Consider the following 18,975-nt stretch of genomic DNA (forward strand, 5'->3'; position numbering starts at 1 on the left):
TAGCTGAAAGGTACTCCACGCACAGTACCATTATCGCACTCCCAGTACGCTGTTCGGTTTTTTAAGTTCAGTTCTGTTCCGTACTTTTCCACGACCACCGATGAAGTTATACGCCTTAGAAGGGTACGACTACGAGTTTTGGATGAATATACTCTGGATTAGGGATCGCAACCCATTGCACTAAGCTGTCTATCGTTTGTTTTTGTTTTGGCTCGGCTTAATTACAATTACATTTTGCATTCATTAAGCATTCTGTGACCAAGTTTTGTGCGACTAGACCTCACAGTGGAACAAAGTCGAAAAATTAATTGATAAGTGGTGATAAAAGCTGATAGTTATCATTTTTGGGGGCATCTTTTACCACTGTGCAGTGTGTATTATTTGACATTAAGCAAAACCGATCCCTATCGTGATGATTTAGCTAAATTTAACGTGCTTTCCACATTTCAAACCCTTTAGTTTTAATTTTGCGGCGGATTTTTAGCGTAATAAAGTGCAAAGAGCGCGCAATTAATTTGGTATTTACATATATGTTCTATATTCTAGTGATTTAAGATATTAAACATGATTCTACCCTTTTTAAACCTTAAGTCTTAAAAAATTTTAATTATATATGCGTATATGTACAAATCATAGTTTGACTGGTATTCCCTCACTTTGTCTTCCACAGCCAAGGCTCGAATATGTCCGACGGCGTCAGTATTTTGCACATAAAGCAGGAAGTGGACACTTCATCAGCGGGCGGCAGTGCCTCCTGCTTCAGTCCCAGCTCCAAGTCGACGGTCACACAGGGTGGCACCAACGGCATGAAGTCCTCACCCTCGGTCTCACCCGAGAGACAGCTCTGCAGCTCGACGACCTCCCTATCCTGCGATCTGCACAACGTGTCCCTCAGCAACGACGGTGATAGTCTTAAAGGCGGCGGAGCCGGCAGCGGCACCAGTCGGGGGAGGAGGAGGTGGCGGTACCAGTGGAGGAAATGCCAGCAATGCGAGTGCCGGAACAGGATCCGGATCCGTGAGGGATGAGCTCCGCCGGTTGTGTCTGGTTTGCGGGGATGTGGCCAGTGGATTTCACTATGGCGTTGCCAGCTGCGAGGCCTGCAAAGCATTCTTCAAACGCACCATCCAGGGCAACATCGAGTACACCTGCCCGGCAAACAACGAGTGCGAGATTAACAAGCGGAGACGCAAGGCCTGTCAGGCGTGTCGCTTCCAAAAGTGCCTGCTAATGGGCATGCTTAAGGTAACATGTGAATCTAAAACATCAATTATTAAATACTAATTGTTCCTTGCCTTTCAGGAGGGCGTGCGTTTGGATCGAGTGCGTGGAGGGCGGCAGAAGTACCGTCGCAATCCGGTCTCCAACTCATACCAAACCATGCAGCTACTTTACCAATCCAACACCACATCGCTGTGCGATGTGAAAATTCTGGAGGTGCTCAACTCTTACGAACCAGATGCTTTGAGCGTACAAACGCCGCCACCGCAAGTACACACAACTACAATTGCGAATGATGAGGCCTCCTCCTCCTCGGGCAGCATTAAGCTAGAGTCCAGCGTCGGAGTCACGCCCAATGGCACTTGCATTTTCCAGAACAACAATAACAATGACCCGAATGAGATATTGAGCGTGTTAAGCGATATTTACGATAAGGAGCTGGTCAGCGTGATTGGCTGGGCCAAACAAATACCCGGCTTTATAGAGCTTCCCCTTAACGACCAGATGAAGCTGCTCCAGGTGTCTTGGGCGGAGATCCTAACCCTCCAGCTGACCTTCCGCTCCCTACCGTTCAATGGCAAACTGTGCTTCGCCACCGATGTCTGGATGGATGAGCTCTTGGCCAAGGAGTGCGGTTACACGGAGTTCTACTACCACTGCGTGCAGATTGCGCAACGCATGGAGAGGATTTCGCCACGGAGGGAGGAGTACTACTTGCTAAAGGCGCTGTTGCTGGCCAACTGCGACATCCTGCTGGATGATCAGAGTTCGCTGCGCGCCTTTCGCGATACGATTCTCAATTCCCTCAACGACGTTGTCTACTTGCTGCGCCATTCTTCGGCAGTTTCGCACCAGCAACAGTTGCTCCTGCTGCTGCCTTCGCTGCGGCAAGCGGACGACATCCTGCGAAGATTCTGGCGAGGAATCGCACGCGATGAGGTTATTACCATGAAGAAACTATTTCTCGAGATGCTCGAGCCGCTGGCCAGGTGAAACAAAAAACAATGCGGGCGGCCAATCTAGTAGATCTAGCTGATTAGCAAAGGTGCAAATATAAACTTAAGTTGGACGTATACTGGCGTAGATTAAGCGTAGGATAAGCCATGTACATAGATAGTAAAATACTTGTCGGGTTAGATTAGTTCGCAGAGAAAAAAACCTCTTTTTAATGGGCTACCAACTACAGCAACTCAAAACCCTACTTAAGCCTAGAATCGGGGCGTGTTTACACTGGATAAAGGCGCCTACAGGTGTTGAATATCCACCATGAATTGTAAATGAGTCACAGTTCTCCAATAATTTGTTCAATGCAATTCTCAATGGTTTTGATGAAATGTGGAAACTTTCGGGCTCTTTAAAGTACTTTCTAGTAGTTTGAATACAAAAGATTATACTGTTTGTTAGTTGCATATATCCCAGTGCTTTTGTTGTTAATGTGTTACACTTGCGGTCAAAGAAAATAGCACTTTTAATTCTTATACAATAAATCAATTTAATTACTAATGTTTGTAAGCCCAATAACATTTTCCTTAGTTAAGTTTGTGAGAAACTCTTTGATAATTAAAATGAATTTTCATTTTCGTTTGGGTTTTCTCGTAAGGCTCTACTCATGTCTTCAGAAAAGTTAATGTTGTTTTAGTTGTTTTTAATGTGATTCAAATAAATGTGAATTTATTATATTTTCAAGTGATTTTCCCAAACTTCAGTGCTATAAATTTGATCGCATTTGTACATATTGGCTCCCAATTCCTAACAACAAACACTACATCTATTGGTTAGATATATCTCAAAACTTCACAAAAAGAACCATGCTCATGACCTTAAAGATTTCGCTTGGTCCAAAAGGCTTACAATTAGTGCTATCGATGGTCATATTTACATTTGCAGACTAGAGACTTTGCATCATCACCAACTAAAGCTAAACTCAATTAATGCTAAGGTGTATCGAAGTACTTGTTGGAGCTTTCCTGGAAGCGATCGCTGCGCGCTAGTTCGTTGCGGAAGTAGGAGATGGTCCGCTGCAGTCCAGTCTCGAGGGGAACCTTCGGCTCCCAGTTGAGATACTGCCGGGCACGAGTGATGTCCGGTTTTCTGCGCTGCGGATCGTCTTCCATGGCCTTCGTTTGCTTTATCACACTGGGTCCTCCGACCAGTTGCTTGATGATCTCGGCAAACTCGCCGATAGTCTGCTCCACCGGATTGCCCAAATTCACCGGCTGCGTGTAGTTGGATCCCATCAGGGCTATCATTCCATCCACCAGATCCGAAACGTACTGAAAGGAGCGGGTTTGCTTGCCATTGCCATACACCGTGATAGTTTCATTTCTAAGCGCCTGGAGAATAAAGTTGGAGACCACGCGTCCATCGTTCATGTGCATCCTGGGTCCATAAGTGTTAAAGATGCGCGCCACGCGCACTTGCACCTTTTCCTAAAGATATAGATACAATGCAATAGCAATTAGTTCGAGAGTCAGATTGCAGGCAGAGATCGAGAGATGTAGAAATCTTATCTTGTGACAAGCAGCGAAGCAGAACACCAATTAATGACATTTCAATTGAGATCATTCATTGACCAGCTACCGATTGAATCAGGAAAGATCTGCTACAATTCTGGTTTTCTCTATTTTCCAGTCTAAGTTCATGGAATGTGGTTCTCGGAAAGAACGGTCACCGTCAATTAATTTTGTGAAATGTTATTTGAATTACTATTAATGCACAAAGATTACAGCGATAAAAACGATCTGATATATTATCTGTTCATATTTAAAATTATTATTATTATTATATCTCAGTTTTAAATACGGAAATATATTTTTATTTGTCATGATTGTTATTTGATTGTAACTTTAAATGGTAAAATGTCATTATTTAATCAGCGTTTGATATTGAAAGTTTATTTTGCATTTAGACCGTTTTATTTGATAAAAAAAAAAGCAAATGAAGATTAGAAAAAGTTGACAGTAGAAGGGTAATTACTCTGCCACTGATAGCAATACAAAACAACATAGGAAGTAATGAATAGAAGAATAGAATAGAATAATAAAGTGGAAATATGTATCACCTGCTTGGCATACGCATAGCTCAGAGTCTCGGAGACGCGCTTTCCCTCGTCGTAGCAGGCCCTTGGTCCGATGGGATTCACATGGCCCCAGTAGGTCTCCGGCTGTGGATGCACAGTGGGATCGCCGTAAACCTCCGAGGTGCTGGCTATCAGGACTTTGGCCATCACTCGCTTGGCCAGTCCTTTTCCATAATCATTTTTAAAAAGTAATCTGTTAGGTTTGTACCCCTTTATCTGACTTCAACTACTACCTACCCAGCACATTGATGGTGCCCATGGTGTTGGTCTTGATGGTCTTAACCGGATTGTACATGTAGTGCGGGGGCGAGGCCGGCGATGCCAGGTGGTAAATCTCGTCGATCTCTATGAACAGCGGATTCACGATGTCGTGGTGGATGAGCTCGAAGTTTTCGTGCCCCAGCCAGTGCTCCACATTGCGCTTGCGTCCCGTGAAGAAGTTGTCCACCACGATGACTTCGTGACCCTGAACCATCAGGTCGTCTACCAAATGGGAGCCCACGAAGCCAGCTCCTCCGGTGATCAAGATGCGCTTGCGGTTCTTGTAGTTAAGGTACTTGACCTTCCGGTACTTGCGCGGCGTGCTCGTCTGCAGACTACGGATCTGCTCCTCCAACTGGGCCAGGTGTTCCCTGGTACGCAGCAGTTCGGCTTTCTGCTCCCGGATCAGGGAACTCTGTTCCTCGTAGGCCATCTGGAGGCTCCTCTGCAGCGGACTCTCCGTGGGCGGCCATCGGGCTTGTACCTCATCGCCGGCGGAAATCGAAATGGACGACATTCCACCTGCCGAAACACTGATTGCCCGGTACAGGTAGACCAGGAGCAGGAGGCCCAGCGAGGCGGCAGCAACGATCTTTAGGCGCTTCTTGGTGGCAGTCATCGTCGTCGGGTGGCGCAGGCGAAGGTTGTGTCGGAGGTTGTAAGTTGCGGGGTCCCAGTGCTTATCAGCAACTGATATCGCCACATTGCATTCTCGTCCGGCTAGGCTATAGAAACTATATAAACAATACGGCGACCAGAGTGACCAGTTCAAGTAAACTAAATCCCAACGAAAGTTTACGGTCTATCGCCAAATTACACTAAACTTTTGGTGAAGCTCGCGCCTTATTTTAAATTAACGGTAAAATAATTTTATGACCTACATTTATAAAATAATTCAATAACTATAAATAAGTCTAATAATTTACAGATTGTGATTGAAAATTAAATTAAGAACTATAATTAAGCATATTTTTTTAAATAAATAACTTAAACACATAGTAGGATCAATAGAATCGGTGGTGCTTACAAATGAAAATATAATTTCCTAAGTATAGGCTAACATAATATTTCAAATTGTTCTGCTCTTTTTTCCATCAAAATACAGTAGTTTTAGGACCCTAAGCCCAAGTCAAGCTAAGCCTTCAATTTGCATGTTCTAAGTTACAGAAGGCAGCTTCCTACGGAATTTTACTGCATCAGCTAAAAAGGTTTGACTGTTTTTTTGAAAAATGAATGTAAAATATTCAGAAAATTTCAAGATGACCGGCTTTCTACCGATAACCGGTTGACCGGTTGAACCGGTACCCCGTGTAAGCTTTTAGCTTTCACAGCCGTCGGTCACACTGCTTTTTGAGTCAGCTGCTTGTAGTTTTGCGATTTCATTGCAATTATAATTTGCTAAACTATTTAAACAGAAATACAGTGCGGACCATGCCGAACGAAAACGCAGACGACCAGGCCGGTCAGGAGCTGAAGCAGAAGGCCAAGGAGGTGGCTGTCGCCTCGGAGGAAATGCTCGAGAAGGTTCTTACCGGCTTAAAGATCCAGGACACGGGGTCGGCGAATATAGCCGGAAATGAGGATCCGGAGCAGGCGGATGGGGCCAAGAATGAGGCTTCAGTGTCCGCGGATGCAAGTAAGTTTAACGAACGCCGAATAAAGCGTCTTTCATTGGAACTGGAAAATGAGGTTAGGTTCGGTCGGAAACTACAGTCAAAGCACTTTAACATTAACTTTTCAATATATTAATAAAATTAATTAATTAAATTAATAGATAATTGCTTCCATTTGTTAAACTTATAAAAGAGTTAAATATAAAAATAATAATTTTAACTTTAATTTATAATTTAATAATTGAAGGATAAGACTTCATGAATCATAAATACATTTTTTTTTAAAACTCTTTTACATTATTGGGCCTTATGAGTTCAACAACGAAATTCTATTTAATAGATAAATAATCTATATCTTCCCAAAAATAATCTAAAATTATTATCTTGCTTTTAAGAAAATATTAAACCATAAATGTTTTGAAAACAAAAGCAGAAAACTGTAAACTTACTTCTTTTACAAATAAAATAAACCTAAATCTACTTTTTGCGTAATTTACAGTCAGCCTTCGGTAACTTCATGATATCATGATTCATGGAACATGTTTAAACAGCCAATTTTGGGGTGTGTATAGCTAGCCTTGCTTTTTTGTAAATCATGCGAAACTAGTATTCTGTAATTGCTTCTAATTTTCTATCTGACACACTTTTACTAAAGTATCAACAATTTGAGGGTAATAAACCATTTATTTTTGGGGAAGGAGCAGCTATGTATGTTAATAGTTCATTAAAATCAATCATTTCTATTCCAGGCAAGCAGGCATTGCTACAGGCCGTATCCGATGCGATGGCCAGCACCCGCCAGATGGCCAAGAAGTTCGCCTTCTGGTCCACACAGCCGGTCACAAAGCTGGACGAGCAGGTGACCACCAACGAGTGCATCGAGCCGAACAAGGAGGTCAGTGAGATTCGGGCGGAGCCCTACACTCTGCCCGGTGGCTTTAAGTGGGTGACCCTTGACCTGACCGATGCCAACGACCTCAAGGAGCTGTACACGCTCCTCAATGAAAACTACGTCGAGGACGACGATGCCATGTTCCGGTTCGACTACCAGCCGGAGTTCCTCAAGTGGTCGCTGCAGCCGCCGGGTTGGAAACGCGACTGGCATGTGGGCGTTCGGGTGGAGAAGTCCGGCAAGCTGGTGGGCTTCATCTCGGCTATTCCCAGCAAGCTGAAGTCCTACGACAAGGTGCTCAAGGTGGTTGACATCAACTTCCTGTGCGTTCACAAGAAGTTGCGCAGCAAGCGGGTGGCTCCAGTACTGATCCGTGAGATCACACGTCGCGTCAATTTGACGGGGATATTCCAGGCGGCCTACACGGCTGGGGTGGTGCTGCCCACGCCGGTGGCCACCTGCCGCTATTGGCACCGCTCCCTCAATCCCAAAAAGCTGGTGGACGTGCGCTTCTCGCATCTGGCCCGCAACATGACCATGCAGCGCACCATGAAGCTGTACAAACTGCCTGATCAGCCAAAGACAAAGGGCTATCGCCGGATCACGGCCAAGGACATGGACAAGGCCCACAAGTTGCTGGAGGACTATCTGAAGCGGTTTCATCTGAGTCCGGTCTTCAGCAAGGAGGAGTTCCGCCACTGGTTCACGCCCAAGGAGGGCATCATCGACTGCTTCGTGGTGGCCGACGAGAAGGGCAACATCACTGATCTGACCAGCTACTACTGCCTGCCCTCATCGGTGATGCACCATCCGGTGCACAAGACCGTGCGCGCCGCCTATTCCTTTTACAATGTGTCCACGAAGACGCCCTGGCTGGACCTGATGAATGACGCCCTGATCTCGGCCCGTAATGTCCAGATGGACGTTTACAACGCCCTCGACCTCATGGAGAACAAGAAGTACTTTGCGCCGCTGAAGTTTGGTGCCGGGGATGGCAACCTGCAGTACTATCTGTACAACTGGCGCTGTCCATCGATGCAGCCGGAGGAGATTGCCCTGATACTCATGTAGGTCCCTCAACACCTATGTTTACATTCTCGCCCTGCCTTTCGCCGCTCTCCCTCCTCCGCTTTGTCCACCCCGCTGGAAGTCCCGTGCGGCTGCTTTGCTTGGCTCCTGTCCATATCCACGTAGCTTTTACCCGTAATCTTCAGTTATTCCAGCGAGGGAAACCCTTTGCAAGTCACTTACCTAGCATCAATGTGAACACTGCATTTTGCAACGGCCAAGCTTGGATATTTTTTACTACAAAAACAAAACGAACACAAAATGAATAAAATGCGCAGCAATATCTATAGACTTTTTATGTGTAATGAGTTTTTGTTTCCGGTGGTGCTAATAGCTGACATGCACTGTAAATTGTACAGTTTAAAATGTTCTAGTATTCTTAGAACTCATTTGGAAACCTTTACACAGTTAATATGGTGATTATAAATTAGTTAAAATATAAAAACGGCAATATGTAATTTGATTGAAATAGTGCAGTAAGTATTGTATTATAATACAAAATAAATAACACATTAATTATTAATTAAGATATATATAATTTATAATTTTTATACCCTATCTGTTTTATAAATAAAACGATTAAACGGCATTTCCTGTATTTGTTGGCCACTGTTCTGCATGCGATAGTCTGGCAACTCTATCGCATCGGCATCGGTCTGGCAACGACAGCGAAAAAGCGCGGGCTCAGCGAAAACAGCTTCACTTGTGTTGGTTTGTTAGTTGCTGAAATCTTGTTCCAAATGTTTGTTTCCTAATATAAATAACAATTAAAGACAGCCGCCGATATGGACGATTCGGTGTTTAAGCTGAAATACCAGAAATACAAGCTACGTGTGAAGTTGTGGGAAAAGGATTTCAAAAAGAAAAATGGCCGGGTTCCATCGAAGGTGAGATTGGGATCTAGATAATATTATCGTCAAATTAAATAAAATAAATTAAATTATTGTGCCAGTATGATATACGGGAGGCCAGCCAAGAGATTCGCGACTCCTACAAGATGTACTACAAACTGAAGACCTCCTTCCTAGAGGAAACACTGAACGATGTGCTCAGCGAGGATGGCTACGATATCCTGGAGATGTCGCAGGCCAGTGATCTGGGCGTAAGCCTGCTGGATCAGGATGTCAGTCTTGGTGGTGGCCCCCAACTGCCCCTTGATATATCCGCACTGGTGGAGCCACAGAGCTCTGCCAATCTGGGCGAGAATCCGCAACAGGCGCAGGGCTCGTTTTCCAATCTTCAGGATCTGCCCAATCGCCAAGTGCTCACCAATCTGGTCAACCGCGACGAGAACCATGTGATCCGTAAGTTCGAAGCGGTGGATGAGCTGCCGATCAACCGGAATGCCTGGGGCATGGAAGTCAGCAAGAAGCAACCAGATCTGGGGCAACCCCTAGAGGCTTCTCTTTCGGCTCCGGTGCAGGGAAAACCGCTTAAGGCTACCGCCAGTCTTAAGCCCAGCTTGAGTGCCAAGCTATTCAAATCCACAAGCGGATTTGCCAAACGAAATCCCCGCAAGCCGTTGTCACGCACTTCAGTCAACGCATCCAGTTCAACCACATCCCTCAGCTCAGTTCCTTCTGCTTTGGCAGAAGAACTGCCCGATTTCGAGACCATACTAATACGCAAGGCGCAGGAGTACAAGGAGAAGGAGCAGGCCTTAGCCACTAACACGCTGCTGGCCGGCGATCACACTAAGGAAACTATCAAAACGCAGGTGGACGACGGCTGGCTGCAGCGGAACACAAAGGAGAATACTCTTGAGGTGGAGTCGCCCCTTCCAGCAGCACATAATAATAATGGTCCGCCAAAGAAAACCAACTTTGGACTGGCCAATCTTGATTTGAGTAAACTAAAGTCCACTGCCAAGGAGGAGCAGCTGGTGCCGGTAAAGATCGAAACGGTAGCCAGCACAGAGGTGCTGCAATCTGTTGACAGTTCTATAATGAACCAGAAACCGGCTCCTGCTGCAACCAACCAGAAGCCACCTGCTCCCAAGCTAAAACATCCTCCTGCAGAACAGGACACTGATTCCGATTCAGACTCTGTTGTGGCTGAAAGCGAGGAGGAACCGGAGCCCCAGGAGTACCGACAGCTGGCCAAACGGCGCAGGATTATGCCAGCCACAGCAGGATCTTCTGAGGCAGCCGAAGTAGCTGAAATAGCCAACAAATCCGAACCGAAACCTGAAGCTGGGGCTCCAGTCGATCCAGAGGCTGATTATGCTATGGACTTCTCCGCCGACGAAGATGGGGATGCAACCTATGAGCCGAAGAAGAGCAAGAAAGAACAGGCAAAGCGCAAACAAGCAGCCGGAAAAAGGAAGACCCCCAAACCCAAGGCGGAAGCTAAGCCCAAAGCTGAAAAGAAACCCAAAGTCAAAGCGGAGAAGAAACCCAAGGTGGAGAAGAAGCCAAGGAGCTCTAAGAAGGTCTCTGCTGCTGAGCCTCCGCCTGTTGCCGAGGAGGAGGAACAGAGTCAGCCCTTGAATCCGGAAGACTTGAGGTACGTGCTGGCGTTGGAGGCAGGCGACATAACCTCCGTTCCCCGAATCAATCAGCAGGATCTGGAGAAAGCAGACGCCACTGCGCGGCGCTATATAAGCACTTTTGCAGCGGCACCCAGGACAGAGAACAGAGCAGAGGGATCCAACCCGCTGGTGGATGAAAAGCGATCCGCTGCCCGAAAGAAACTGGAGGAACGGATAGCTACTGGGAAATTAAACGAAAACTTTGTCACCATCAACATTCAAAAGAAGAAATTTGTGCGCGGCAAAAAGAGCGTGAACTTCAGCAAGTACAAGAAGCAGCAGTGGCGGCACAAGAAGCGCGTGGCTGCCTTGAGTGGCCCGGATATGGACATGGGTGGCTGCGACGGCGGAGTGCTCACCTGCTTCCAGTGCGGCGGAGTGGGACATTTCGCCCAGCAGTGCAAGGTGAAGGGGGACAGCCTGTTGCCCCTATCCGCCCAGTTGGAGGAGGATCCCTCGCCATTCCCCACGCTCGCCGAGGCCCAGGAGATGGCCAGCCAGGGAGCTGTGGTGGCCCACAGTCGCAACATCTCCAGACTTCCCCAGGCGGCCAATGCGGCCATCCTGCAGGGTGAGGAATCTAAGCAATCCGATGACTCCGAGGAGGAAGTTCAAGACGGCAGCGGTAATGAGGAGGGACAACCGCATCCGGAGCCGGACTGGTCCAGCGATGATCCGGACATCGACTTTGAGGCTCTGGACGCAGCAGTCGAAGCCTCCCTAAGTCAGCCGCTTTCCCAGGAGAAAGCTGCTTCGCCCATTAAAACATACGTTGGCCACAAGATTCCCGAGGAGTTCCTCAAGCAGGCTGGCCTGGACACCACCGCCTCCACCTCGAATAGCAGCCAGCACGGCGGGGTAAAGCCCTTATACGACCTCCTGCCGGATGGAAGTGTCCAGGACACGACGCCGGAAGTGCTGGAAGCCCTGCACATGTTTGGCCACAGTAATTTCAGAAAGGGTAAGAAGAGTATTACATTACATTTCATTGTATTGTATTAGAATTTAATTAATTTAATTAATCCCTTAACAGGTCAGGATCGGGCCATCATGCGCACCCTTTCCGGTCTCTCCTCGCTGGTTACCCTCAGCACAGGCAGTGGCAAATCGCTGTGCTACCAGCTGCCCGCCTATCTGTATAGCCGCAAAATGGGAGCCATCACGCTGGTCATCTCACCGCTGGTGTCGCTCATGGAGGACCAGGTGACCGGGGTGCCGCACTTCCTGCGCGCCCACTGCCTGCACACCAACCAGACAGCGCCGCAGCGTATGAAGATCCAGCAGATGATTGCCGACGGGGAAATTGACATTCTGCTGGTTTCGCCGGAGGCTGTGGTTTCCGGCGAGCGGGCCACCGGATTCGGGGCCATTCTCCGCCAGCTGCCGCCCATTGCATTCGCCTGCATTGACGAGGCACATTGTGTGTCCCAGTGGAGTCACAACTTCCGGCCCAGCTACCTGATGATCTGCAAGGTGCTGCGAAAGAATCTGGGCGTCCACACGGTCCTGGGTCTGACGGCCACCGCCACGCTGCCCACCAGGGTGAGCATCATCAATCACCTGGGCATCACGGACGGGGAGCGGGGCGTCATCAGCGACATCCCCCTGCCGGACAATCTGGTGCTGTCCGTTTCCAAGGATCACAACCGAGATGCGGCCCTGCTCCAGCTACTCAATAGCGAGCGGTATACTTAAATCTCAATCTCCTTGAAAGGCCTGTTCTTCTTACGATTTCCGATCATTCCATTCCAGCTTCGAGCCCTGCCAGTCCATCATCATCTACTGCACACGGCGAGACGAGTGTGAGCGAATCGCTGGCTTCATTCGAACATGCGTGCAGGATCGGCGACAGCCCGCCCAGGAGCAGGGCAAGAAGCGCAAGCGGGTCAACTGGCAGGCGGAGCCGTACCATGCCGGAATGCCCGCCTCGCGGCGACGCACTGTCCAGAAGGCCTTCATGGGCAACGAGCTGCGCATCGTGGTGGCCACCATCGCCTTCGGCATGGGCATCAACAAGCCGGACATTCGCGCCGTCATCCACTACAATATGCCGCGGAACTTCGAGAGCTATGTGCAGGAGATCGGACGAGCAGGTCGCGATGGGTTGCCATCCCATTGCCACCTCTTCCTGGACGCCAAGGGTGGCGATCAGTGTGAGCTGCGCCGGCATGTCTACTCCAACTCCATTGATCGGCATGTGATCCGCAAGCTGTTGCAAAAGATTTTTGTGCCGTGCGCCTGCGACAAGCAGGCTTCCCAGGGAGCTGCTATTCCTCCAATGGCTCTCGAAGGCGACGGTCCGAGGGTTCATGTGTGTCCGGGTCACGAAATAGGCTTCTCCGTGGAGAAAACCGTCGAGATGCTGGACATCCCGGCGGAGAACATATCCACGCTGCTCTGCTACATGGAGCTCGAACCGCGCTGGTGCATCAGTGTGCTCAGCTCGGCATATGTGATGGCCAAGGTGATCTCCTACGGCGGGCCCAAGTACCTGAAGTGAGTAGTGATGCTACATTTTGATGCCTTAAGTGATCTCAGCTTACTTCTCTGTTTTTCCCCCTTTTTCAGGCACGCAGCAAAAGAATGTCCACCGTTGGCCATGGCCATTGCCCTGCAGATTAGGGACAAGACCTTCAAGGAGGACTCGAACATCATTGAGTTCTCTGTGACGGACATTGCAGCGGGAATCGGTTGGAACAGCGGCGTGGTCAAGTACCAACTGAAGGACTTGGAGTGGGTAAAAGGTGAGATAGTACTGCATATTTAAAGTCCTTACAGTTTCATAACCACAATCCTCGAAAAAGTGAATGGATTTCCAAAGCGTTCGCCCATCACGGTGAGCTTCTATGACTTGGGCTTCCGCATCAAGGTGCCGGGCGATTTTACGGAAACGGAGATCGACAGTGCTTTGGACACACTCTATACGCGATCTGTGAAGCAGGAGCGGACCCAGCTCATCCAACTGCAGTATGTGGCCCACGGCTTGGCGGCGGTGGCCTACAGTTCCTGCAGCCAGTGCTGCAATGCGGACTTTCCCCAGGATCGGGGCGAGCAACTAAAGGCTATTGTGCGGAACTACTTTGCCAATGACTACCCGCAGGATCTGGAGTTGGAAGTGGAGGTACTTGCTTGGCCCCCACCATATTCATGTACGTTAATTACAATTTTGCTTTCGTCTTTCAGCCCAGCAACGTGCCGGATGAAAGCATCACGGACGACGTCCATGCCCTGATTAACATGTATCCGGACAACACGTTCAGCGGACGGAACATTGCGCGCATCTTCCACGGCATCACGAGTCCCAACTATCCGGCCGTCATTTGGGGACGCTGCAAGTTCTGGCGCGCCCACGTCAAGGTCGATTTCAATCGCATCCTGCAGCTGGCGAACATGGCCATCATCAAGAGGCGCACCTGATCGGTATCGTTGGATTGATGTGAATTCCCATATGTGATGCCCTGGTGAACCCATAAAATATCTCTATGAATTTGAAATTATGTGATGCCATTCTATAACATTTGTGGCTATTGTTCTTTTAAGTCTATTCAAATATAAAAAAGCCCTTTAGGTAAAACATTTTTCTAAAGCTTTTTTACCACTATCGAAAGTTGTTTAAAGTGATGACTTAAAATTGTAATTCAAGAAGTTTTTTTTCCACGATTTAGATAAGTTATGGGGTTGTGTCCCTGCTTTCTCGTGACTCGGGTTTGCGACTCGGCTTTTGAACGTCTGCATGGGAGGGTGTCTCCGCTTTAGTTCTCTCTGGTAACAGGACTCTGTAAGGCTGCTCTGTTAAATTGGCTGTTAAAAGGAGAAGCCCACGCAAAATATTATAGCAAAAAAACCAAGTTTCGCTTATGCAGATATTTGGCAGCGCCATTTGCACCGGAAGTGGCAGCGGCGGAAAGCTAACAATGACTTAAAGCCGAGACACCTTCCAGCAGAGGACTAAAAGCAAGGACACAGTGAAACTGCTTGTTTAGAGTCTAGTACTAATGTTAACAAGATATCGCAAAATGACGATAACGAAGAGCGACGTATATTCTGAAATTTTTTTAACCAATAAAATAGAAGGCACAATAAACTAACTCTGCAAATAAATGCCTGAAAGTTCGAGTAAAAGCAAAGTTAACACAACGTTTTTCTGTAAAATTAAATATTTATTAACTTGATATTTTTGTTTTCTCGTTAAACTAAAACTATTATTCACATCCTATGTTAAACAACATTAATGTACTTCCCACATCTACCATTTAAAATTATTTTCTTTTTAAAATCAACAATTGCATTTTGAAACAAAAGGCAAAACCAGCACTTGCCCTTTATAGTTATGAAAAACGATTTGATGCTATCGATTAGGTCAAAGGTTGAACGAAATCCATTCAATTGCACTTTCTTTGTTTGTGCCGTAAATATTCTTAGCCAGCTTTCGTGCTGCAGTGTGCCCCAACTCCAACTTCCGTTGACACCATCGTCCTATTAATTATTCAGATTCCTAAAGAATTTTAACAACTTTGCCTTTGCTTTTCTTGTCTTATCAAAAATGCAGTATTTCGACAAACAAATAAACACATGAATAAAATAAAGCCGAAAAGATTTATAATTGAACTTCAAGCGGAGTCAACGCGGCATAAAGTAAGAAATTGAATATCCGGAAAAGAAAAGCGGAAAATCGGGGGCAAAAGAAAAACTTTTTCAAATATAATTGTAATGAGCAAGAAACTTTGGCCAGTGGGTTGAGCCTAGACGGAAATATTGTGGTCCTCGTTCCTTCTGTTTCTTCTCTTCTTGGACTGTCGTTAAAGTTAAATGGCCTGTGTGATTGCCCCAGAGTGGGCGAAGGACGAAGGACAAAAGGGGGTGGTACTGCACTCCAAGGTCGTAATGAAGGCAGACAAACCAAATCAGGCAGCATCGCTTACAGATTGCATTTCCCTCAGATGATTTCCTTCTTAATTTTGTTCCTCGATTTCTCATTCTGCTGTACTGCTGTGCGCTATTTCCCAGGAGTTGTAGACTAGGTATTAGAAAGTTTTTTAATTAAATTTAATTTATACATTTTTTTTGTATCTAAAATTTCAAATCTTTTTTATTGAAATTTATCCAAAACAAGAGGAATAGCAACCAAAAGACTTTGTTTTCCCATTTAAAAGTATTTCTTTTCAGAATATAAATGTAAATTTCAGAATGTAAGGTTACAAGAAACATTTTTCGAAAGCTTTGTATAGAATATTATATTTATTTTATATAGAATATTTTTTGGCTTTGACGGAAAGTCAACATTATTAGTTTTTTTAGATTAAAAACCAAAAGTATAGTCTACTTCCCTTGAGCTATAATCTGAATCCTTTACACGTTAATTGGCAACTATTTTGGATAACCCATGACTAATCAAAAACAGCTTCTGGGTTGAAATGAAAATCTCATTGAATTGTTAACTTTGTTCCATTCTTTGGCGGCAAATCATCCGCATAAAAAAGCGCAAAATATGTGAAATATGTGCAAATGTCAGCTTTTCAATCCAAATCAATAAGCTTTGAATGACACGCAGCTCGTGGACTGAGAAGGGCGAAAAGGGGATGGGATCGCCCAGTTAGAGGCGTAAGATACATTGTTCCAGACCTGAAATCCACTCGAAATTTCCCCCATTTCCATTTCCATTTCCATTGCCATTCGCAGCTCCCTTCGGTCGGTGTCACATTTTGCATGATTTTGCTGACAGAAGTTTGTTTGTTGCCTGTTGACATATGGTGGTGAAATCGGGGGGAAAATCAAGGGAAACCAGGGGCAAATCGGGGGGTTTGGGGAACCCAGAGAGGTGATTGCCGTTTAAATTACGAAATCATGCAGGAGTAGGCAGGCTGAGTAAGGGAACAAGGGGGGAGGGGAATGGGCAGAGGCAGGAAGCTGGTGGGTTTTGAAATTATAGTGCATTTGTGTTTTGTAATTAGACCCCAAATACCTATCGATGGCCCAGGATGAGAGGGATTGTGTGTGCTGTGCTGTGCGTTGTGCTGTGTGTTGTGTTGTGCGTTTGCAGAGGTTTTTCACAGTGTGTGAAAAGTGGCCTAATGAGGCATCACTTTTGGTTCAATGTAAAGCCGAAGCCCTTCAAAAAAAAGGCAGACAAATATCCGTAAAACGATCGCTGCAAAGCTCTCAGTGCGAAATATAATCAGGGCAAATGAATGCACTTAGTGGTTTCGATTTGTTTCGCTAAAGAAGTATTTTAACGAGGATTTAACGGGGATTTCGAATAAATCAACTGAATTGAATACATTTATCCCCTTATGTTGGATAGCGCACAACTTGAACATTATATTTATTAAATAAATAGCACCAAAGTGCTACAGAAAAATCAGCATGAGATAATTTTTTTTTTGTATTTATTTTATTTTTTTCTAGAAATGCTTTTTAGCAAAATTTCCGTTTTTGACCTACATTAAAAGCGATTTAAAAAAAATACAAAATCTTTATTTTATTTTATTTTTCTCTGCCTTAGTCATTTGTAAATTTTTGTTTATACTTTGATCCAAAATATTATTCTTAACGAAATCCGATTTGCTGCATGTCCATATTATCGGAAGCCAAGCGAATGGCCTGCTCTGTTTTGTTTTTAAGTTAGCTGCTGGCAGCACTGATATTATTCAAAAAAAGTTTCCCCAAAGTGGTTTAGAGTTGCATATTGATGAAAAAAAATATATTTTAAAAAATAAAATAACTTACGAAATACAATTGTGCTGGGTAAGTAATATATAAGATTCAAATTAATGCCAAATTTGATGTTTTACATTTGTCCCTCTCCATTTTATACCTTTTACGCTCAATTTTCTTTCCTCATTTCCGGGTTTTTCCTTACAAACTCGCATTCAATCGGTCTCAAAAACCATGGCAGTTTCTGTTTTATCGCTTGTACCATCGATATCCCTGAAATCCCAGCCAACAAATTGGCATTTGAGCTGACACATTGAGGACGCTTTTGCCTGCTCTTCACAACTTCAATCGATTTGCCCAAGATTTGCACTCGCATTTAGAGTCTCGTGTGCTGTCCTTGTGGCAACAAAAAAAAAAAAAAAAGGGAATAGAATATATATCTACGTACATCCAGATGAATTGGCAACTGCGATGATGATGCATCAATGCATGCAAATTTGTTAGCCACAAATAAGTTGGGCCCAAAGTGGTTTTCGGGCTTTGCACACAATAGTTTGTTGTAGTTTGTTGTATTTTGTTGCTCTTGCTGCTGAAAATTGTGGCTTCTGTTGCTATTGTTGTTGTTTCTATTGTTGTTGTTGTTGTTGTTGTTGCTGGCGGCTGTCAATGGCAGTGATTTACATAATATGCCCAACTCGATGCAACAATTTCCTGTGTGCTCGAACCCAAAATATTTGGCAGCCTTTGTTTGCCTGTTTGCTCTGCTCTTGGCGAATACTTTTTTTTGTTTTGGCCCTGTCAAAAGTTATTAGTCAGCAGGTGAAAAATCAATTCGGTGGGCTTTCGGTCAAACAAACATTTCATTATTTTCGTCTCTGGGCAACAGATAAACCAACACTTTTTGTCAACTGTCAAATGCAAAATTCATTGAGAGACTCAACGAAATTTATGGCTCTTCATTTAGGCCATGCCTCGCAATTGGCCTAAACAATTGCTAATACGATTTTTCCCTTTTGATTGTGCGTGTGTATGTGTGTGTGTGTGTGTGTGCGGAAATTGATTTGGTTTTGCCAGCAGACTCACAAATCCCTGGCTTGTCTCTTAATTTTTGATTGCTTTGTGGCAAATCGAATGAAACGCCCAACCACTTGGAGTCTAAATTAACTTAAACAAGTCAATAAATTTAATTAAGTAATTATTTTACCAGCTGTACATTGGTATAGTTACCCCCCACACACACACACACACACGTCATTTCTAATCCAAAATTTCTGCATTTCTCTCTCCCCAGTTGCTTGCAAATTTGTTGCATACGCATAGGCGCTGCCCACAAATTTGATGACATCTCTCGTCCTTCGTCCTTCTACCCCTTCTACCCCCACCCTTTTGTCCAAGTTGATGTCTTGTCAGGCAAAATCATGGTCAATTTTATGCATGTCCCTTGTTGAACAACAGCAGGCGAGAACTATGAATAGTCCGAATTGACAAGTGTTTAAGGGGGCACAAAGGCGAACTGAAGGAATGAGGGGTGGCTGGGGGAGCTAAGGGGAGCGGGGGGGTCTTAACCCATTCAGGATGTGGGCCAAGGGTGGTGGGCAGGCCGTCAGTGGATTCGGTTGTGGTCACATGGCTGGCTTCCACTTCATGTGACGAGCGA

The 18,975-nt window shown here is 45.6% G+C and overlaps 4 protein-coding genes across 4 annotated transcripts; 3 read left to right on the forward strand and 1 right to left on the reverse strand.

Moving 5' to 3' along the window:
- The first annotated feature begins 18 nt into the window (after positions 1 to 18).
- Positions 19 to 2,406, forward strand: LOC108147487 (steroid hormone receptor ERR2). Its single transcript, XM_017274042.2, is given in 4 exon segments — positions 19 to 123; positions 671 to 941; positions 943 to 1,245; positions 1,303 to 2,406. Coding segments are annotated over 4 exon segments (1,509 nt in total). The 5' UTR covers positions 19 to 100; the 3' UTR covers positions 2,215 to 2,406.
- Positions 2,355 to 5,328, reverse strand: LOC108147488 (UDP-glucuronic acid decarboxylase 1). Its single transcript, XM_017274044.2, has 3 exons — positions 4,538 to 5,328; positions 4,283 to 4,464; positions 2,355 to 3,650 (listed from the first exon to the last, which is right to left on the reverse strand). The coding sequence occupies exons 1-3, from the start codon at positions 5,178 to 5,180 to the stop codon at positions 3,156 to 3,158; spliced, it is 1,320 nt and encodes a 439-aa protein (XP_017129533.1). The 5' UTR covers positions 5,181 to 5,328; the 3' UTR covers positions 2,355 to 3,155.
- A 569-nt stretch (positions 5,329 to 5,897) lies between these two features.
- On the forward strand, positions 5,898 to 8,425 carry LOC108147545 (glycylpeptide N-tetradecanoyltransferase). Its single transcript, XM_017274130.2, has 2 exons — positions 5,898 to 6,197; positions 6,924 to 8,425. The coding sequence occupies exons 1-2, from the start codon at positions 5,993 to 5,995 to the stop codon at positions 8,135 to 8,137; spliced, it is 1,419 nt and encodes a 472-aa protein (XP_017129619.1). The 5' UTR covers positions 5,898 to 5,992; the 3' UTR covers positions 8,138 to 8,425.
- A 404-nt stretch (positions 8,426 to 8,829) lies between these two features.
- On the forward strand, positions 8,830 to 14,238 carry LOC108147530 (ATP-dependent DNA helicase Q4). Its single transcript, XM_017274114.1, has 7 exons — positions 8,830 to 9,021; positions 9,087 to 11,625; positions 11,698 to 12,349; positions 12,417 to 13,160; positions 13,233 to 13,408; positions 13,469 to 13,785; positions 13,848 to 14,238. Exons 1-7 carry the CDS (start codon positions 8,920 to 8,922, stop codon positions 14,079 to 14,081), a joined length of 4,764 nt encoding a protein of 1,587 aa, XP_017129603.1. The 5' UTR covers positions 8,830 to 8,919; the 3' UTR covers positions 14,082 to 14,238.
- The last annotated feature ends 4,737 nt before the right edge of the window (positions 14,239 to 18,975 follow it).

This window comes from Drosophila elegans, unplaced genomic scaffold (genome assembly GCF_018152505.1).
Source record: "Drosophila elegans isolate 14027-0461.03 unplaced genomic scaffold, ASM1815250v1 contig_208, whole genome shotgun sequence".
NCBI classification, from domain to species: Eukaryota; Metazoa; Arthropoda; class Insecta; order Diptera; family Drosophilidae; genus Drosophila; species Drosophila elegans.

Excerpts from the sequence above, each read along its gene's own strand:
- LOC108147488 (XM_017274044.2), bottom strand. The coding sequence starts at position 5,180 with ATGACTGCCACCAAGAAGCGCCTAAAGATCGTTGCTGCCGCCTCGCTG. Across the intron at positions 4,465-4,537 it reads GGGCACCATCAATGTGCTGG|GACTGGCCAAGCGAGTGATG; the intron begins GTAGGTAGTAGT and ends ATTATGGAAAAG. Across the intron at positions 3,651-4,282 it reads GCTATGCGTATGCCAAGCAG|GAAAAGGTGCAAGTGCGCGT; the intron begins GTGATACATATT and ends CTATATCTTTAG.
- LOC108147545 (XM_017274130.2), top strand. The coding sequence starts at position 5,993 with ATGCCGAACGAAAACGCAGACGACCAGGCCGGTCAGGAGCTGAAGCAG. Across the intron at positions 6,198-6,923 it reads TTCAGTGTCCGCGGATGCAA|GCAAGCAGGCATTGCTACAG; the intron begins GTAAGTTTAACG and ends TTTCTATTCCAG.
- LOC108147530 (XM_017274114.1), top strand. The coding sequence starts at position 8,920 with ATGGACGATTCGGTGTTTAAGCTGAAATACCAGAAATACAAGCTACGT. Across the intron at positions 12,350-12,416 it reads CAGCTACTCAATAGCGAGCG|CTTCGAGCCCTGCCAGTCCA; the intron begins GTATACTTAAAT and ends ATTCCATTCCAG. Across the intron at positions 13,786-13,847 it reads ATCTGGAGTTGGAAGTGGAG|CCCAGCAACGTGCCGGATGA; the intron begins GTACTTGCTTGG and ends TTCGTCTTTCAG.